The 15,361-nt window shown below is 36.6% G+C and overlaps 2 protein-coding genes across 3 annotated transcripts; one reads left to right on the top strand and one right to left on the bottom strand.

Moving 5' to 3' along the window:
• Positions 1 to 437: 437 nt before the first annotated feature.
• Positions 438 to 9,137, bottom strand: qrsl1 (glutaminyl-tRNA amidotransferase subunit QRSL1). The gene is made up of 11 exons (XM_084096779.1): positions 9,026 to 9,137; positions 8,558 to 8,717; positions 8,380 to 8,478; positions 8,185 to 8,281; positions 7,857 to 8,018; positions 5,804 to 5,979; positions 5,608 to 5,720; positions 4,787 to 4,979; positions 4,495 to 4,612; positions 2,246 to 2,451; positions 438 to 1,907 (listed from the first exon to the last, which is right to left on the bottom strand). The coding sequence occupies exons 1-11, from the start codon at positions 9,074 to 9,076 to the stop codon at positions 1,690 to 1,692; spliced, it is 1,593 nt and encodes a 530-aa protein (XP_083952905.1). The 5' UTR covers positions 9,077 to 9,137; the 3' UTR covers positions 438 to 1,689.
• A 20-nt stretch (positions 9,138 to 9,157) lies between these two features.
• Positions 9,158 to 15,256, top strand: rtn4ip1 (reticulon 4 interacting protein 1). Of its 2 annotated transcripts, XM_084096769.1 has the most exons (10): positions 9,163 to 9,232; positions 9,362 to 9,579; positions 10,186 to 10,337; positions 10,436 to 10,504; positions 10,667 to 10,791; positions 11,422 to 11,470; positions 11,646 to 11,782; positions 11,880 to 12,063; positions 13,145 to 13,237; positions 15,052 to 15,256. In XM_084096769.1, exons 2-10 carry the CDS (start codon positions 9,432 to 9,434, stop codon positions 15,172 to 15,174), a joined length of 1,080 nt encoding a protein of 359 aa, XP_083952895.1. In that variant the 5' UTR covers positions 9,163 to 9,232; positions 9,362 to 9,431; the 3' UTR covers positions 15,175 to 15,256. The 2 variants fall into 2 exon arrangements, with proteins under 2 accessions (XP_083952894.1, XP_083952895.1); XM_084096768.1 differs by having other exon boundaries at positions 9,158 to 9,579.
• Positions 15,257 to 15,361: the final 105 nt, after the last annotated feature.

Raw genomic sequence — 15,361 nt, 5'->3', positions numbered from 1 at the left:
ACTGCACTGACCGACAGAAAGCTCCTTTCTTTGCAAGTGACTTCTGTTGTGTGTGTGGTCACAGATGGTCAGTATTTTTCTTGTGGAATGAAATGGTTAAATGGAAATAAGTGCACTTCTTCATTGACTAAATTAGATACACCAGCTTCCTGTGGTGCTGATGAGATAATCACATTAAGTTTTAATGAAATAAAGAGCACACTTCCAGCACTAGTCAAAAGATACCACTAAACAAGAATGAATGATTCCAGCTTCTTCATACAATACACAACATTAAGCTTTGTCCAAGGATAAATCTATAATTCACATTCTTTCATTTGTGTGAAGATGTTGTTTATCAGTGATGAATATGATTTTGATTATACAATTCAACACACTATTTTGTTAACATAACCATCTTAATGTAAGAACAGAACAAAAAATGTTTCACAACACAATTTGTGATGTGCTGGAGAGACAATAATTCATGGCCAGCTCCCTTTATTCAGTTAATAACCTTAGCCATAAAAAGAAATTATAAATAACGACTTCATACTCAAGACATAACTGAAGCTCATTTCCGGCCTAAGTACCGAAGTATTGTCATACGTTAGAAACAGGATGTGTGCACATGGAATGGTTAAACAGCACTCCACCTGCGGTTTGCTTGCAAACTTCTGCTTTAAGGTTGTGGTACAAACTGAAGTGATGTGGTTCTGTTGGAGACCTGCGACCATTCTCTTTGAATACAAGTTGTTTTACAAGTTTGCCCATATTGTCTGATTGTATAAATGAGAATTATTTTACCTTCACTCAAGTTTTTCCTAACTGATTTATTTTTATGCTTTCACAATATCTGAAAAGTAACCACTGCTGCAGCAAAAGCTGCAATATAAGGATTGCAATAGGTAATTTTTAAGATCACAGTAAGTTTATAACACAATGCTATATTTAATTGTTAAAAATAAATGATATCACATATAATCGAATGCCGTGAAGATGAAAGACTCCCAAAGGCACGTTTCGCAACCAGCTCAAGTTGTTCACACTATTTTGTCGGGTTGACCAACAGAAAGCTGCTTTCTTTGAGTGAATTATGTGTGAGATCTGGTCTATACGTCGCTACACTACTGACAAGACATTTTTTGCCAGTGAAATTTTGCCAAAATGTGACACGTTTCCTGATGACGATATTCCTCATTTATAAAGAAAAAAAGAACTAGCTTAAAACAGCTGTTTTTAATCTCATATAGATTTAAAAATACAGCGTGGCAAAAAACTATGTGTTGTGTGTATGTGAGTTTATATGTTTATAACACAATGCTATTTAATTCAATTAAATTATCACATATAATCGATTTATTAAAATTGGAATCTTTTTCCCAAATACGGCTTACACTTTATTGTCTCCATAATGTTTGACAAATAAAATATTGTTACAAAATAAAAATAGAGATATTGAGATATTTGCATTTTTATATTTTATCAGCAGTAGTGAATTTAATTCAGTGGCTCCACTTTTTGAATTTTGAGAAGCAAAGGAGAATGAATGATGCAGCCCAAAGTCCAAAATAGAGACTCATATAGATCCAGTGTGCTGTTACAGGATTTGCTGTACATTCTACAACAAATATTCTCACGTCATACTAAATTACACCATCATAGGTTTCATTTCCTCTTAACTCTACCAGTTCAGTCTTTGTGTTTTGGTTATAATCCCACTGTATGTGTCCTATCTCTGACTGATTGGTCCAGCTCTCTCTTATTTGAGTCTTCATGAAAACGGACCAATGGGAAGTTGAGTTGTTGCTCCATCCAGTGGGCTACTGTCAACAACTTCCAGTCCTGTAGTGTCTGACCAATCAGCTGCAGGCCAATGGGAAGACCTCGGGGTGAAAGGGCTGTTGGCACTGTCACAGCAGGCACGCCTGTGGAGGAAATACATACATTTTGGCTTAGAAAAAGATCACAAGAAGATGGATGGACTTTGGATTTGTTAGTTCATTGACCCATTAAACTCAGCTGTGAGTTTGTTTATACTGCTTCAGGAGACAACCCTGCTGTACTCAGAGGTCATTTAGCTGGAGTTCACACGTCCTTGACGATTGTTGTGATCACGCAAAACTCCCTGATTGACCTCAAAACAGGTGATAAACAAACCACATCTGCACAGGTAAAGCCAGATATGGACATGCAGCACCTCTATGGAAAATCTCGCTCCATTGAGAGGAGTAATTTCTCTCTCATATCCACTTCCTGTGCATACCTGCTATGTTGACAGGCTGGGTGAAGACATCCTCCTGAGCACTGCGTGTTCGGTTGTCTTCCTGTATGAAGTCAGAGTAGCGGGCTGCATCGCTCAGCGTTGTGGGTGTGAGGAGAACGTCTATGCCAGAGCGGAACACGGTTTTAAAATCTTCAGTGATAAGACGACGGGTTTGCTGAGCCTTCACAAAGTAATGCTCATAATTCCTGCGAAGACAGGGTGTGAAGATTTGAAACGCTGATATCTGTAACCACTCTATGAGAACAAACACAAGGCAAATCTGCATTAAAACACACTACAGCACAGTAGGGTGGATTGATACAAATGATTATTATTTTTTTGCAAATCAAAATTGCACCATGGTAACATTTTGGAAAACCTGCAATGTTCTGCATATTGAAAAATTCTGTATAAGTGATTAACATTTCTTTTTTGGCATACAATTTCCTAACAAAACAAGTGCAGGCCATGTGTTAATAAGAATAACTTCTGCAGGTAGCTAAGACTCAAATTGGGAACTAATGTACACTACTGTTCAATAGTTTGGCATCGGTAAGATTTTGAAAGAAGTCTCTTGTGCTCACCAAGACTGCATTTATTTGATCAAAAATACAGTAAAAACTACAGAGCCTCTAAAGGGACTTGGTCCTGAGAAACTTTGCACTTGCTCACAAAGAATTCAAATGTTTTGCAAGCGAACACAAAGTTTATTGGGGGAACGCAAACATTTTGCGAGAGCATTGCAAAAGCATTGACATAATTTTTCCTCTCATCTCATATTTTTTCCACCACCATGTCCCTTTAGGGGCTCCATAAAAAAACAGTAAGAGTGTGAAATATTTGTACAATTGAAAATAACTGTTCTCTGTTTTAATATATTTTAAAATGTAATTTATTCCTGCAATGGCAAAGCTGAATTTTAAGCAGCCATTACTCCAGTCTTCAGTGTCACATGATCCTACGGAAATAATTCTAATATGCTGATTTGGTGCTTAAGAAACGTTTCTTTTTGTCATTAACATTCTTATCAATGTTGAAAACAGATGTGCTGTTTAATATTTTTGTGGAAACTGTGAAAACAGTTTAATTTCAGGAAACATTACTAAATAGAATTATTTGAAATTGTAATTTTTGATTAGTTTAATGCATCTTTTCTGAATAAAATTATTAATTTCTTTAAAAAAAAAAAAAAAATCGTATTGATGTAAGACTGAAAATACTGGTTGAGGCCCTGGTCTGAAACAAAGGGCTAATTACCATTTGACCTCCCCCATACGACCTCACTTCCGCAAACTACTAAGAACTCACACAAGAATATGGTTTAATGTGAATGTTTATCATTGACTGTTATGTTTTTGGTGTCATTTGAAATGTCTCAAAGTGAGTGGTACAGATATCTCATATCCAGATAGATCAAATAAAAGGTAATAAGGTTTTAAGAGTTTATGGATAACTGACTTACAAAGGAAGGTGGTCTCTCAAGCAAATGGTCACCCACCCCCATGAAGGTGCGACCACTGCATGCAAATTTCTTTTGTTAGCACATGTTTCCATGTGAAAGAGGTCTGACTATTTAATGAGATGCAGCAGAGAGTTCAGGGCCTTTTCTGTACTTCAGATCGGTCCGTTAGGCTGAGAGATATAGATCTCTCAGCCTCACGTATTTCTTAATGTTGGGTTTGCATCTTCTTTCTATTCCAGAGCATTTGATGTTTTGTATCGATTATCTTTGAATTGATTATGAAATTGGCATGATACATTTACCTGACATAATAAATTGTTACATTTGATTATTCTAACTGACTTTGATATTATTTTCATTGAAGAGTTAAACGGAATAGTCAAACATTTACTCATGATTAATGATCCACAGATATCATTAAAACCTTTTCATTTATGGAGTCAGATGAAATAAACGAGACAATACATAACTAAATGTATTGTAAATTTAACCAACCAATACTTTGCATGAGTGAGGACAGAGCACGTGATAACCTTCCCCGTGTATTGGCGGACCGGCAGATTGGACCAATTTCACGGGCCTTACACTGATCCCAAACTTTTAAACATCTGTCTAACTATAATGTCAATGATAATGTAGTACCGATGCATTAGTAGAAACTAAGCAAGTGAGCAAATTTGTGCATCTTTAAATAGAGTGTGCATGAGAGGGGCTATACAAACTATGAATAAAGATACAGTGTTAAACGGATCTGAGACAATTGTGGTTCTGTTTTTGAGGCCCTCACGATTTCAGTAGGAAGTAGTTCCCTGAGAGGATTCTTCCACGGACCACACTGTTGAAGCCTTCATGTCGTGTGGTGGCGTACATGGCATCTGTGGAGCTGTCAACTGCACTGCGATGGCCTGAAGAGAAAAAGGGACAATTAAAAAAAAAAAAAAACTTTTCAAAACTCAAATGGAGATGTACATTTTTTTTTTTTTGTAATTGTAGCTTTAAAAGTAACACCTACATTTTAAACCCATCATGTAGGTCTAATTGTTATGTGATGGTTTTGGAAATGTTTAGGCTTTAAATACCGTATTCAAGCCCATCGAAACGTGCCATGTTTGATGCAACCTCACAGTGACATAGGACGTGGTAACAGACGATGGAGTGCTGCGTGTGTGGAAGAGATACTTCTTGTACCCGCGCCCCTGCCTGCTCAAACATGGCTGCGACTCGACTCCACTGGGCCAGAGTGTCCTTAGACAGACCCGGAGCATGATATTCCTAACATCATAGAAACTCTATTACAATATCATAGAAACATAACTGAATCTTTACAATCAAATTTATTTCACCCCAAAAATCTGAAAAAAAGAAAATGAAGACCATTTTGCATTGTGATAGTATTATGACAGTTAAGCATATTTTGTCCCATATTCTCATTACAGTCGTAAGAAATAAACATAATGCAGTAAAGTCCATTTCATTATTGTATTACAGTAATCCTTCCTGGACACAATTATGTTTTTATTTAAAGCAGCATAAATTTTATTTAAATGAAATAATTACTATTGTGATAAATACTTTACAGTTACATATTAAATAGGTTAAACTTCTTTATGGAAAAAACATAATTAATACTTTATAAAAAATATAATAATTATTGAAATTAAATATTAACCTAAAATTTATTGACTTCTTTTTTCCACTTGACAGTGAGTTTCTCTCAAATGCTGCATTACATATTAAATTAATCATTATCTAAATATAATATTTTTTGGATATGGTAAGATAATTTGTCCAACTTTATAAACAATGCTTGTTTGAATATTTGAGTTACCAGACTCGACCCTTCTGCTGTTAACCACACTGAGCTGCTGTCACCCAGCGAATGGTCTGAAGGCAGCTTTACCTTTGGTATGCCAACACATATGTCTCTAATGTCAAAGTGTTCAGGAAGGCTAGGTGGGGTGTCGGGTGCCTGGACAGTTGTTGAGTCTCTCTCATCTCGGCCCTGCAGAATCCCTGAAAAACAAAACCACCCAAAAACGTAAAGTACAAATTTAAATCAGTGATTCTCATATGTTAATGAACGAAAGCTCTCCTACTCAAGACAGTGGCAGCATCATGGACACTCCTGGTCATGATTCCCGGCACGTCCATTGAGTTGACCAGAGGGATGAGGCCGTGACGAGAGAGTAGGCCGTAAGAGGGTTTCAGAGCCACGACCCCACAGAGAGAACCAGGGTTTCGTGTAGAGCCTCCTGTATCAGATCCCAAGGCTCTAAGAGAAATTTGATTTTTTATGAATTCTAACAATGCATGAACATGAACAAATGTGAAACAGGCTCAGGACAGTTGACGGGTCAGTGTTGCATTGTCACAAAAGTTTAAGCCTTGACAATATTCAAGATGATGCGAAAAGAAAATGAGCTCCCTGCATGCTGTGTGGAAAGTTTTGTGTGCGCAAACATCCGTAGCACGCGCCATGTAAGCCGTGTCTTAGAGAGCTCAGTTTAGTTTTTGCACACTGTCTTTCACTTGAGCAGACAAATTCAAATTTGTATGTAAAAAAAAAAGCAAGAAAGTAAACATAGTTGGTTATGTCTTAAGTGACCCATACGTAAACAGTTGAGAAAGTAAACGCATGTGTATCAGTATATTAGATCCATGCATTAGTCTTAAAGTGACAGCAGCCTAATATTCCTTTTGTCCGTTTTTAATCTTAATCAAACAACAAAGGACAAAGAAAAAAAAAATCACTCACTGGTCTTGACTAAATAACTTTTGTAACTTTAATAAGGATGTTTAAGTTTAATTTGTACAGTGAAGACTATGCAGTGTTATTTTACATTTGCTTACTTTATTGAATTTCTGTACCTGAAAACCAGGGCTGCACAATATATCGAAATTATCGAAATATCGCAAATGTGTATATCGCGATATGCATATCGCAACAGCTTGCAATAATCTGGGTAATGAACAAAAGACAAACTGAAAATCACTTACTGCTCTTGGCTGAATAATTTTTGTAGCTTTAATAAGAATCAGTATATATTTAATTCATACAGTGAAAACTAAGCAGTGTTTATTTTTACATTTGATTATTCAGTTTCTGTTGTTAAATAATCTTAATGTAGGATAACCTGAAACCCTGAACCCTGTGGTTTACACTGATGTTATGCTACAGTAAAACACTGCTGTTCACTTTCAGAAGTTGTAGGGATGTTTTCTTGTCAAAAAAAGAATGTGAAACACGTATGTAGGTTATTTAATTTTAAATATATTTTAAAAATAATTTAAGTTAATTTTACACACTTTAAGCATTATCGTATCGCATATCGAATATCGCATTATTTAATGAGTTATCGCATATCGCATTTTTCCTCAATATCGTGCAGCCCTACTGAAAACTACTGTCAGCCCTACCTGAAAAACCTGAAAAGCAGTTTCACAGTATCTTTGTTATTTTTAATTTATTTTGTGCTTTTGCTTGTAATTTGATTATTTGTTTTTAATTTTACTACTGACTGTTTACTTGTCTTTAATGTTTTAAATTTATATTAATTATAGCTAGTAGTTTTAGTTGTGGTATTGAAATTGGAATCGAAAATTGTGAATTTTCACTAATATCTAAAGTTTTGGTGTCATTACTGCCTGTTTTTGCAAAAACAGTTTAATGGCCAGTAAAACATATTTATGGCTGATAAATTTTCTGAAGTTACCGGCCATTGGCAGGTGTGGCAAAGAGATAGTTTTAGGCCCATACACATTGTAAATGAAGCCTTATGTAATAATGTGTTTTTGGTACACTCACCCCATGCACATGAACATCTATTACCTAACTAATTAAATGCAGAGTATTAAACTGCTAAATAAATACATTATGATCAATTAGTCACTTATAAAGTGTCAGAAAGATCAAAAGAGTAAATGAGTTATGTCTACATCTGTTCTGGAATGAATGCTAAAATATTAGATAATATAATATATTGTTTCAGATATACAGAGAACTATTCCTCTGCTTTCATCTGGGAGCACCTGCTCAAATATGTGAACTGGGCTTTATGGACATGCTTGTATTGAAGCGAAAGTCCAGGTGTATATTTTGACTGGTGAATGCTGTAGTATGCAGAATTATATGGAGAGTTTTACACTCACAGGAAGCTGCTGAGAGAAGCCACTGCCGCTGCACTACCTCCTGAACTTCCTCCTGTGATTGCCCAATCAGAATCTGGATCTTCTTTGCTGTGTTCACGGTACAGGGTTGCATAGCTCCATGGGTTACGAACTGGACCGAACACCCCATCCGCACTGCCACATCTTAAGAGAGAGAGAGACAGAGGAAATGCTCAGACTTGCAGAGCAGACACAATCTGTTCAATCTATTCAACTATGTACAGTATCATTGCTGAAAAAACAAAACATTAATATATCTTACTGAGCCCAAACTTTTGAAAAGCAGTGTAGGTGCACACTTTGATCTTACCCCATTGCGAACTCATCTAAATTAGTTTTTCCAACAAGAACTGCTCCTTGATCCAGCAGCTTCTGCACAACTGTAGCATTGAATGGAGGAACGTAACCTACAAATCCAAACAGACTAAATGTAAACCGCTCACAAATCACCAGTGACACCGTAAAGGTGTCTATGCTTCAATATTGTTATTGTATTTTAGCTGACCTTTAAGCATGTTTGAAGCACAGGTGGTCTCGATGTTTTCCGTGCAGAAGTTGTCTTTTACAGAGAAGGGAATGCCGTCCAGAGGACCAAGAGGTTTGCCTTACAAGAAAAAACATAGAGCACATGGAAATTATTATTCAGCCATGAATTAAATATACATTTTATGTGACATACATACCTGTTCTGAGCCTAATGTCTGCTCTCTGTGCTTGTTCCATTGCCGTCTCCTCTGTAATGGTGATATAAGCATTCAGGTAACGTGTCCTTTGTATTTGGTTGATGCACTTTTTGCAGAGCTCGGTGGCAGACACCCTTCCATCCCTCAGTGCCTGGGACACCTGTAGTAGGCAGACATTGTGGCTTTCTATTTTAGTAGGTAATTATATAAATGTATCCAAGTATCTGAATATTAACCTAAAAGCTCATTACACCCTGCTGTAAAACAGCTTATAGCTACTGCTTTGCTGGTCCTAGAAGGTCTACCAGCTATGTCAGACTGTTTTATAGGCTGAATTTAGAAGGGTTTTGAGTTAAAACATTAAGTAACACATTGCCAAGAAAAACAGCGCGGTGAATCCTTATAAAGTTCAATTCTTGGCTACAATTAAGCGATATAAATTAATTTAAGGTTAAAGTAAGCACAGACCTCTCTAATGGACAGGCCGAGCATCGCTGTTGCCGCACTGGAGGCTGACATGACACTTTCTGTTGACCCCGCTGACGTTCCATCACCTCTACTCTCTGATTGGTCAATCGAAAAGCAATGTGTCTTGTGATTGGTTCACTGCGTCGTGTGAAAGTTCACCGGATTGTTTTGACTTTGCAGGACAAGAGACGCGCTTTCGCTGAACTTGTAAGTGTGTAACTAAGCAATAGGTTTTATTCCTAATCGATGAAGGGCTTATGAGACTGTAAGAAATATCCTCGGGAGGAGAGCCCTGGAATATTTTTTTTATGATTGATCAATCATGCTCATGTGTAGACGGTGGTTGGTGTGCTCGCTGAGGGGTCAGTATAGGAGCTTCAGTTTCTCAGCCTCCCGCAGGACTGTGATGCCCGCATGGGTCATCGACAAATACGGGAAAAACGAGGTGTTGCGGTTCACTAAGAACGCGGCGCTTCCGATCATCCACTATCCCAATGAAGTGATCGTGAAGGTGCACGCTGCGGGTATAAACCCCATCGACATCAATATGAGGGGTATGTGACGATCACATCACTTAATGATATCATTGTGTTTATAGCATGTGCCATTTATAGTGTGTAGAATGATTGTAGGCATCTTATATGGTTCAGAATAGTTTGTCACTTTCAGATATGACATAAGTATGTGAGGGACAAATGACCACCATATTTCATGAAGAAAATGTTTGACTTTGAACTGGAGCATGCAATATCATAATTGTGAATTGCTTAGTCATTATGAGCTGTCATTAGTGGTGCCTGCTAAATATCACCATGTTACAGTCAGTTAGAATTAGTATTTTATATGTGTTATTTGATATTTTAAATGATTTATATACATACATCATGTATACATGTACATAGTTTTAGTAATGTTAGCACTTCAACATCCTCAGGTTTACACCAGCTTGCCTATATGCAAAGTCAAAAACACACCACTTTATTGTGTTATTGTGAAAGGATGAGTCACAAGGCCTGTTGGGACCAGCCTGACTGGGTCTTTAACGTCATAAATTAAACAATAAACATGTATTTCATTTTAAAATGTTCAATAAATAAATTAAAATATTTTCTGGTAAGAGTTTATAGTGTACTAAATAAAGTCTTTTATGTTTCCCATAGGTGGTTATGGAGCAGCTACTATGGCCATGAAACGTGATCCACTGAACATAAACCAGGCAGGCAGTGAGTTTCCTCTAATCCTGGGGCGGGATGTATCTGGAGAGATCATGGAATGTGGCCTGGATGTAAACTACTTTAAACCAGGAGATCAGGTGCTCTATTCAGTTATTATTCTATATAATATCATAACTGTATGATATTATATACACAATGTCCAATAATTACCCTAAAGTCTGTTTTTCTCTGTTAGGTGTGGGCCGCTGTCCCTCCATGGAAGCAGGGTGGCCTGGCAGAGTTTGTAGTGCTTAGTGCCAATGAGGTAATATTTAATTTCATGTTTTGTTGTATAAACGGATAAAAGTATCCATTCACATGTAGAGAACAGTACAGTAGTTTTGACACGTCACATGACAATTGTTGTCCTTTAGATAATTAAATTACTCCTACGTAGAGAAGTTCATTGTTCATCACTGTGATTTAGGTGTCCCATAAACCCAAATCACTCAGGCATGTTGAAGCAGCATCCATCCCGTATGTGGCTGCAACGGCCTGGTCTGCCATCGTCAACACCGGTGGCCTGAACAAAGACAACTGTGCTAAGAAACGGCAAGTACTTGTTTGTTCAGGTTCATCTTTCAGTGATTGTAACACATTGTCCGTTGCTCCTGTTGAGTCGAGTGGGAGTAGGTCTTTGTTTCGTCCAGTTAATAGGCTCATCTCACATAGAATCATATTTTTGATATTTCCTTGTTGTGAAAAGATGATTTATGGTGAAAAATTATATATGTATATATATCATGACTCCTTTAAACTAAAAATACTTGTTGTTCCTTTCTGCTTTTTGCTTTGTCTTGTTCTGTATCTAGTTTAATTTCCAGCCTCCAATTGGTCTTATTTTTTTCTGTTAATAATGCCCTCATAGTATTAACTGAATTAGCATGTACCAAAATTAGATTAGGCATCTCAAAACAAATTACATAATGACATTAATTACCACATTGAAGCTCGTATTTACAAATTTGCAACATTATTTAGCAGATCATTCTTATTTAAAGACAACTGTACTTTATATGCTGAAAGTTCTTCTTTGCTTTCGACCCTGTGATCTCAGCAACACTTGAACACAACAACGGTGATTTCAAATAATTCATACCCATGTTAGAAGCTTAGATGAATCATAATAGATGTGCAGTTGTTTTAGACTGGCTGTAATGGAACTATCCTTTCCTCATACAGCGTTCTGATCCTGGGAGGATCAGGAGGAGTGGGGACCTTTGCTATACAGGTGATGATGATAATTCTTTGCATGTAAGATTTTTTTAGCATTTTGCATAATTTAAAACTTTTTTTGGAAACAATTTCAAATGAGTTAATAAGTAATAAAACACATAATCATTTGTGTGTAACACCACTGTATAATTGACATTTTGATTAAGATGTTGGTTTTTACTTCTCTACAGATGATAAAGGCCTGGGGCGCCCATGTGACTGTAACATGTTCCCAGAATGCAGAGCGGCTGGTGAGAGATCTGGGTGCTGATGATGTCGTGGACTACACTGCTGGACCGGTTGAAAAGCAACTACAGACTTTAGAAAAGTTCGTTTTTGGGCAACCAGTCAGTGACTTTTTTTTATTTTTATGGAACTTGTGATGGAAGTTGAGTTTATATCTTTTGTCTCTTTCTCTCTTTTAGGTTTGATTTGATTTTAGACAATATTGGTGGTGAAACTGAGAAATGGGCACTAGATCTTCTGAAACCCTGGAATGGTGCTAAATATGTTACTCTATTAACACCGTTCCTGCATAACACGGACCAACTGGGCCTAGCAGACGGGATGATGCAGTCTGGAGTCACCATAGGATGCAAAGTGCTGAAGGTAGAGACTTCCTGTCCATGTGCTGGTGAAAAACATCTAGAAATCTAGTTTCTTCTGGCACAGATGTTTGAACTTCTCTTATTTTGTATGGTTTATCAGTTTATAACCATGACCTTTCAAACAGATGTATGTGTGGGTGAATTAGTAGCTTGTATGAATCACTTAATTTTCATAAAAACATCGAGAGACTTCATCTCTTATGCTCATCAAGGCTGCATTAATGCGTTCATAAATACAGTAAAACAGTAATATTGTGAAATATTATTACAAATTAAAATAACTGTTTTCTATTTTAAAATGTCATTTATTCCTGTGATGGCAAGGCTGAATTTTCAGCATCATTACTCCAGTCTTCAGAGTCACATGATCCTTCTGAAATCATTCTAATATGCTGATTTAGTGCTCAAGAAACATTTCTTAGTATCAATGTTGAAAACAGTTATGCTGTCTTTAATATTTTTGATGAATAGAAAGTACAAAAGAACAGTATTCATTTGAAATAGAAAGCTTTTGTAACATAATATATATATTTTAGTGTTTTTTTAAACAATTTAATGCATCCTTGGTGAATAAAAGTGTTCTTTCAAAACATTTTGTATACTGCAGTATGTAGATTTTTTTTGTGGTTAGTCTGAACACTGTTCTTGCAGATGTTCATGTTTCAGGAAATCCACACCACTGAATTACAGCAGGAAATCGACACCCCTGTTCTGCTTTTCTGGCATTTAACCCACAGAAAATATTCAGTGGAAGCAAGAACATCTCTACACAGTCATATGATCAATGTCACAAATCTACTTGATCGAATATTGATCTAGAAATTATTATTAGCATTTCATTATCAAATACACTTTCATTTCACTGCTAATGACCCATTATTGCTTTACACCACCTTGTCCTGTGGCGTGGGGAAAGAAGTGATTTAATGAATGAAAATATACTGATCCAGAATGAAGGAGTGTAGAAGTGTCAGGAACCTAAACCTGATTACCTGACATCATTTCATTCGTTAGTAATAATCGTTAATTATAAATGTGGAGGTAGAAGATTGCTCGGTACTAATTCTCTCTCTCTTTCTCAGCACCTCAGGAAAGGAGTGCACTATCGCTGGGGTTTCTTTGCTCCAAGTGGCTCAACGCTGGATGAGATCAGCGAAATGGTTGATTCTGGAAAGGTACATCAGACTGAGTGTATTTGATGTGTGTGAGACTGAAAAATGCTGCCTCCGCACTGCAGGTAGGAGGGCAACAAGCCATGTTTGAATCCAATGATCACATCACATCCTGTCTACTCACGGCAATACCGTCATCTGATTGATTTTTGAAGGCAGCATAGATGTATCCTTCGCTGCCTTTGATATCCCACTATCCTGTGCTTTCTATTCCGTGACAGTTGAGTTAAAAAAATAAAGATGGCATCTGACAGTTGCAGTGGTCAGTTGTTTTTGACCAACACTTTCCACTTTTGATGTTATTTCTAGTGAGAAATTAGTATTGCAGTAATTACATATTTGCTTAGCTATCTCCAAAGCTCTCTATTTTGCTGTAGTTCATTAAGCCCTTACGCTTCCTCAATCTGCATACGCACATTCACACGGCCTGAAAAGTCATTGCCTAATAGGGTAGCGAGGCAACAAGTCAGCCGCCTAAGCTTTCTCCTTCCCATATCTTCAGTCAGTTCTCTTAACTGTCGGCTTGTATACGTGATTCTCAGTTGTGGCACTTTGTTCGCACTGACGGTGATTAGCAGCAACTGTAACTCAACTAAACATATAAATAAAATAAATAGCATCTACTTTCCCCTGCAGATTTGAACTTTTAGCAGGAAGAAAAATGATTCCATGTCAAAATAGAATGACATCTTAACTTTACCTGCAATACATCTGTAATCACAGTTGCATATTTACCTTTGACTCGGTAAGTCTTTTGCGGTTTGCTTGAACACAGAAATGAGACAGAACTGTCATTATGCGCTCGTGTTATGACAACTTGATTGTTCCATGGCGGGAACAACAGTATGAAGGGCCACTACCCTCACGATAGATGTCAGATATAGCAAACACTGTACCAGACATAAACACAAGACAGACGCGTCATTGAAAGAGAAGTTATGGAGCTCTGGGATTTATGAATTTAATATCAGATATTAAAGAAGAGAAAGAAACCAAAAAGAACATTATTAAAGTTACCATTATTTGAATATATCCTTTAAACTTTAATGTTAATCAGCATTTAAGGGAGCTTTTTCTATTGGAAAGCATAAAAACATTTTTTTTTAAGTTAGAAACTTGTCACATCTAAGTAAAAATACAAAGTGATACAGAGAACAACAGACAGGAAATGTATCTTATCTTATTTCCTTTAGAGCATTGTGGTGTTGTGCCTGCATGTTCTGTTTGTTTGGTGACCAGACGTTTATATTTTCACTCTCAACTAACAAGATTGTGGTCAGTGAGGGTTAGTTTAGATAAGATATGAGAATACAATGATATATATATATATATATATAAAATGTTTAATACAAAACAATACTTGGCCTGACTTTTGGTCTGATTTGTAAGTTACCCGTGTTGGAAGTTTAATTTATTTATTTGTTCTTTTTAGTGGTTATTCTTATTGTAATTATAATGAATCACTTGACTTTTGATAATGAGTTCAGCAGATCATATATTTCCGGTATACAGAATGACAGTTCTGGTAGCAAATCGTGCTCAAGGGCATGATGGTGAAGACAAGAACTTTAATCTTGTGTGAAAGTTGCTGCCAAACCAGCAACTTCCTGTTTACCTGCTCAGAATACTAATCTCTACACCACATCGCACCCACAACTAAACTACAACACTCACTATGACTCTAGCATCAACTAATGCAGTACAAGCACACTTTAAATGTTGATTTTCAGGCTTTTATATGAATTTTCAGTGAACCTGTAGGTGTTATGTAAAGTTACTTTTAGTTTTAACTTTTGTGATCTGTTGTGTCGTTGTAGGTCCGTCCCGTGGTGGAAGAAGTGTTCTCATTTGCTAAGGTGCCTCAAGCCTTTCAGAAAGTAGAGCAGGGTCATGCTCGTGGCAAAACTGTGGTGTCCATCACTGAGGACCAGAAAGAGTGACTATGGCAACCAAAAACCTACTTAAAAGCTGTTAAACCTGGCACTTTTTTTAATGTCCGTTGAATTAAAAACATTTATCTAATGGCTAGTGTCTTTATTTTGCATTACAAAATTAGTATTGTGTATATATAGTATATAAAAAATATATTAGTATATATAAGGTAATTCTCTTGTTCATTATTTCAAA

The sequence above is a fragment of the Abramis brama genome, assembly GCF_963993115.1.
Source record: "Abramis brama genome assembly, chromosome: 21".
In the NCBI taxonomy this organism is placed as follows: domain Eukaryota; kingdom Metazoa; phylum Chordata; class Actinopteri; order Cypriniformes; family Leuciscidae; genus Abramis; species Abramis brama.
Note: the sequence above shows the minus strand (reverse complement) of the source record. Positions and strands in the feature narration are given on the sequence as shown.

Bases quoted from the DNA above. Each gene is read 5' to 3' on its own strand.
- qrsl1 (XM_084096779.1), bottom strand. From the start codon at position 9,076: ATGTCAGCCTCCAGTGCGGCAACAGCGATGCTCGGCCTGTCCATTAGA. The intron at 5,980-7,856 runs GTGAGTGTAAAA...AATTTCTCTTAG, and splicing joins GCTTCTCTCAGCAGCTTCCT to AGCCTTGGGATCTGATACAG. The intron at 2,452-4,494 runs GTGAGGGCCTCA...CTGTCTTCGCAG, and splicing joins AACTACTTCCTACTGAAATC to GAATTATGAGCATTACTTTG.
- rtn4ip1 (XM_084096768.1), top strand. From the start codon at position 9,348: ATGCTCATGTGTAGACGGTGGTTGGTGTGCTCGCTGAGGGGTCAGTAT. The intron at 10,338-10,435 runs GTGCTCTATTCA...TTTCTCTGTTAG, and splicing joins ACTTTAAACCAGGAGATCAG to GTGTGGGCCGCTGTCCCTCC. The intron at 13,238-15,051 runs GTACATCAGACT...GTGTCGTTGTAG, and splicing joins AAATGGTTGATTCTGGAAAG to GTCCGTCCCGTGGTGGAAGA.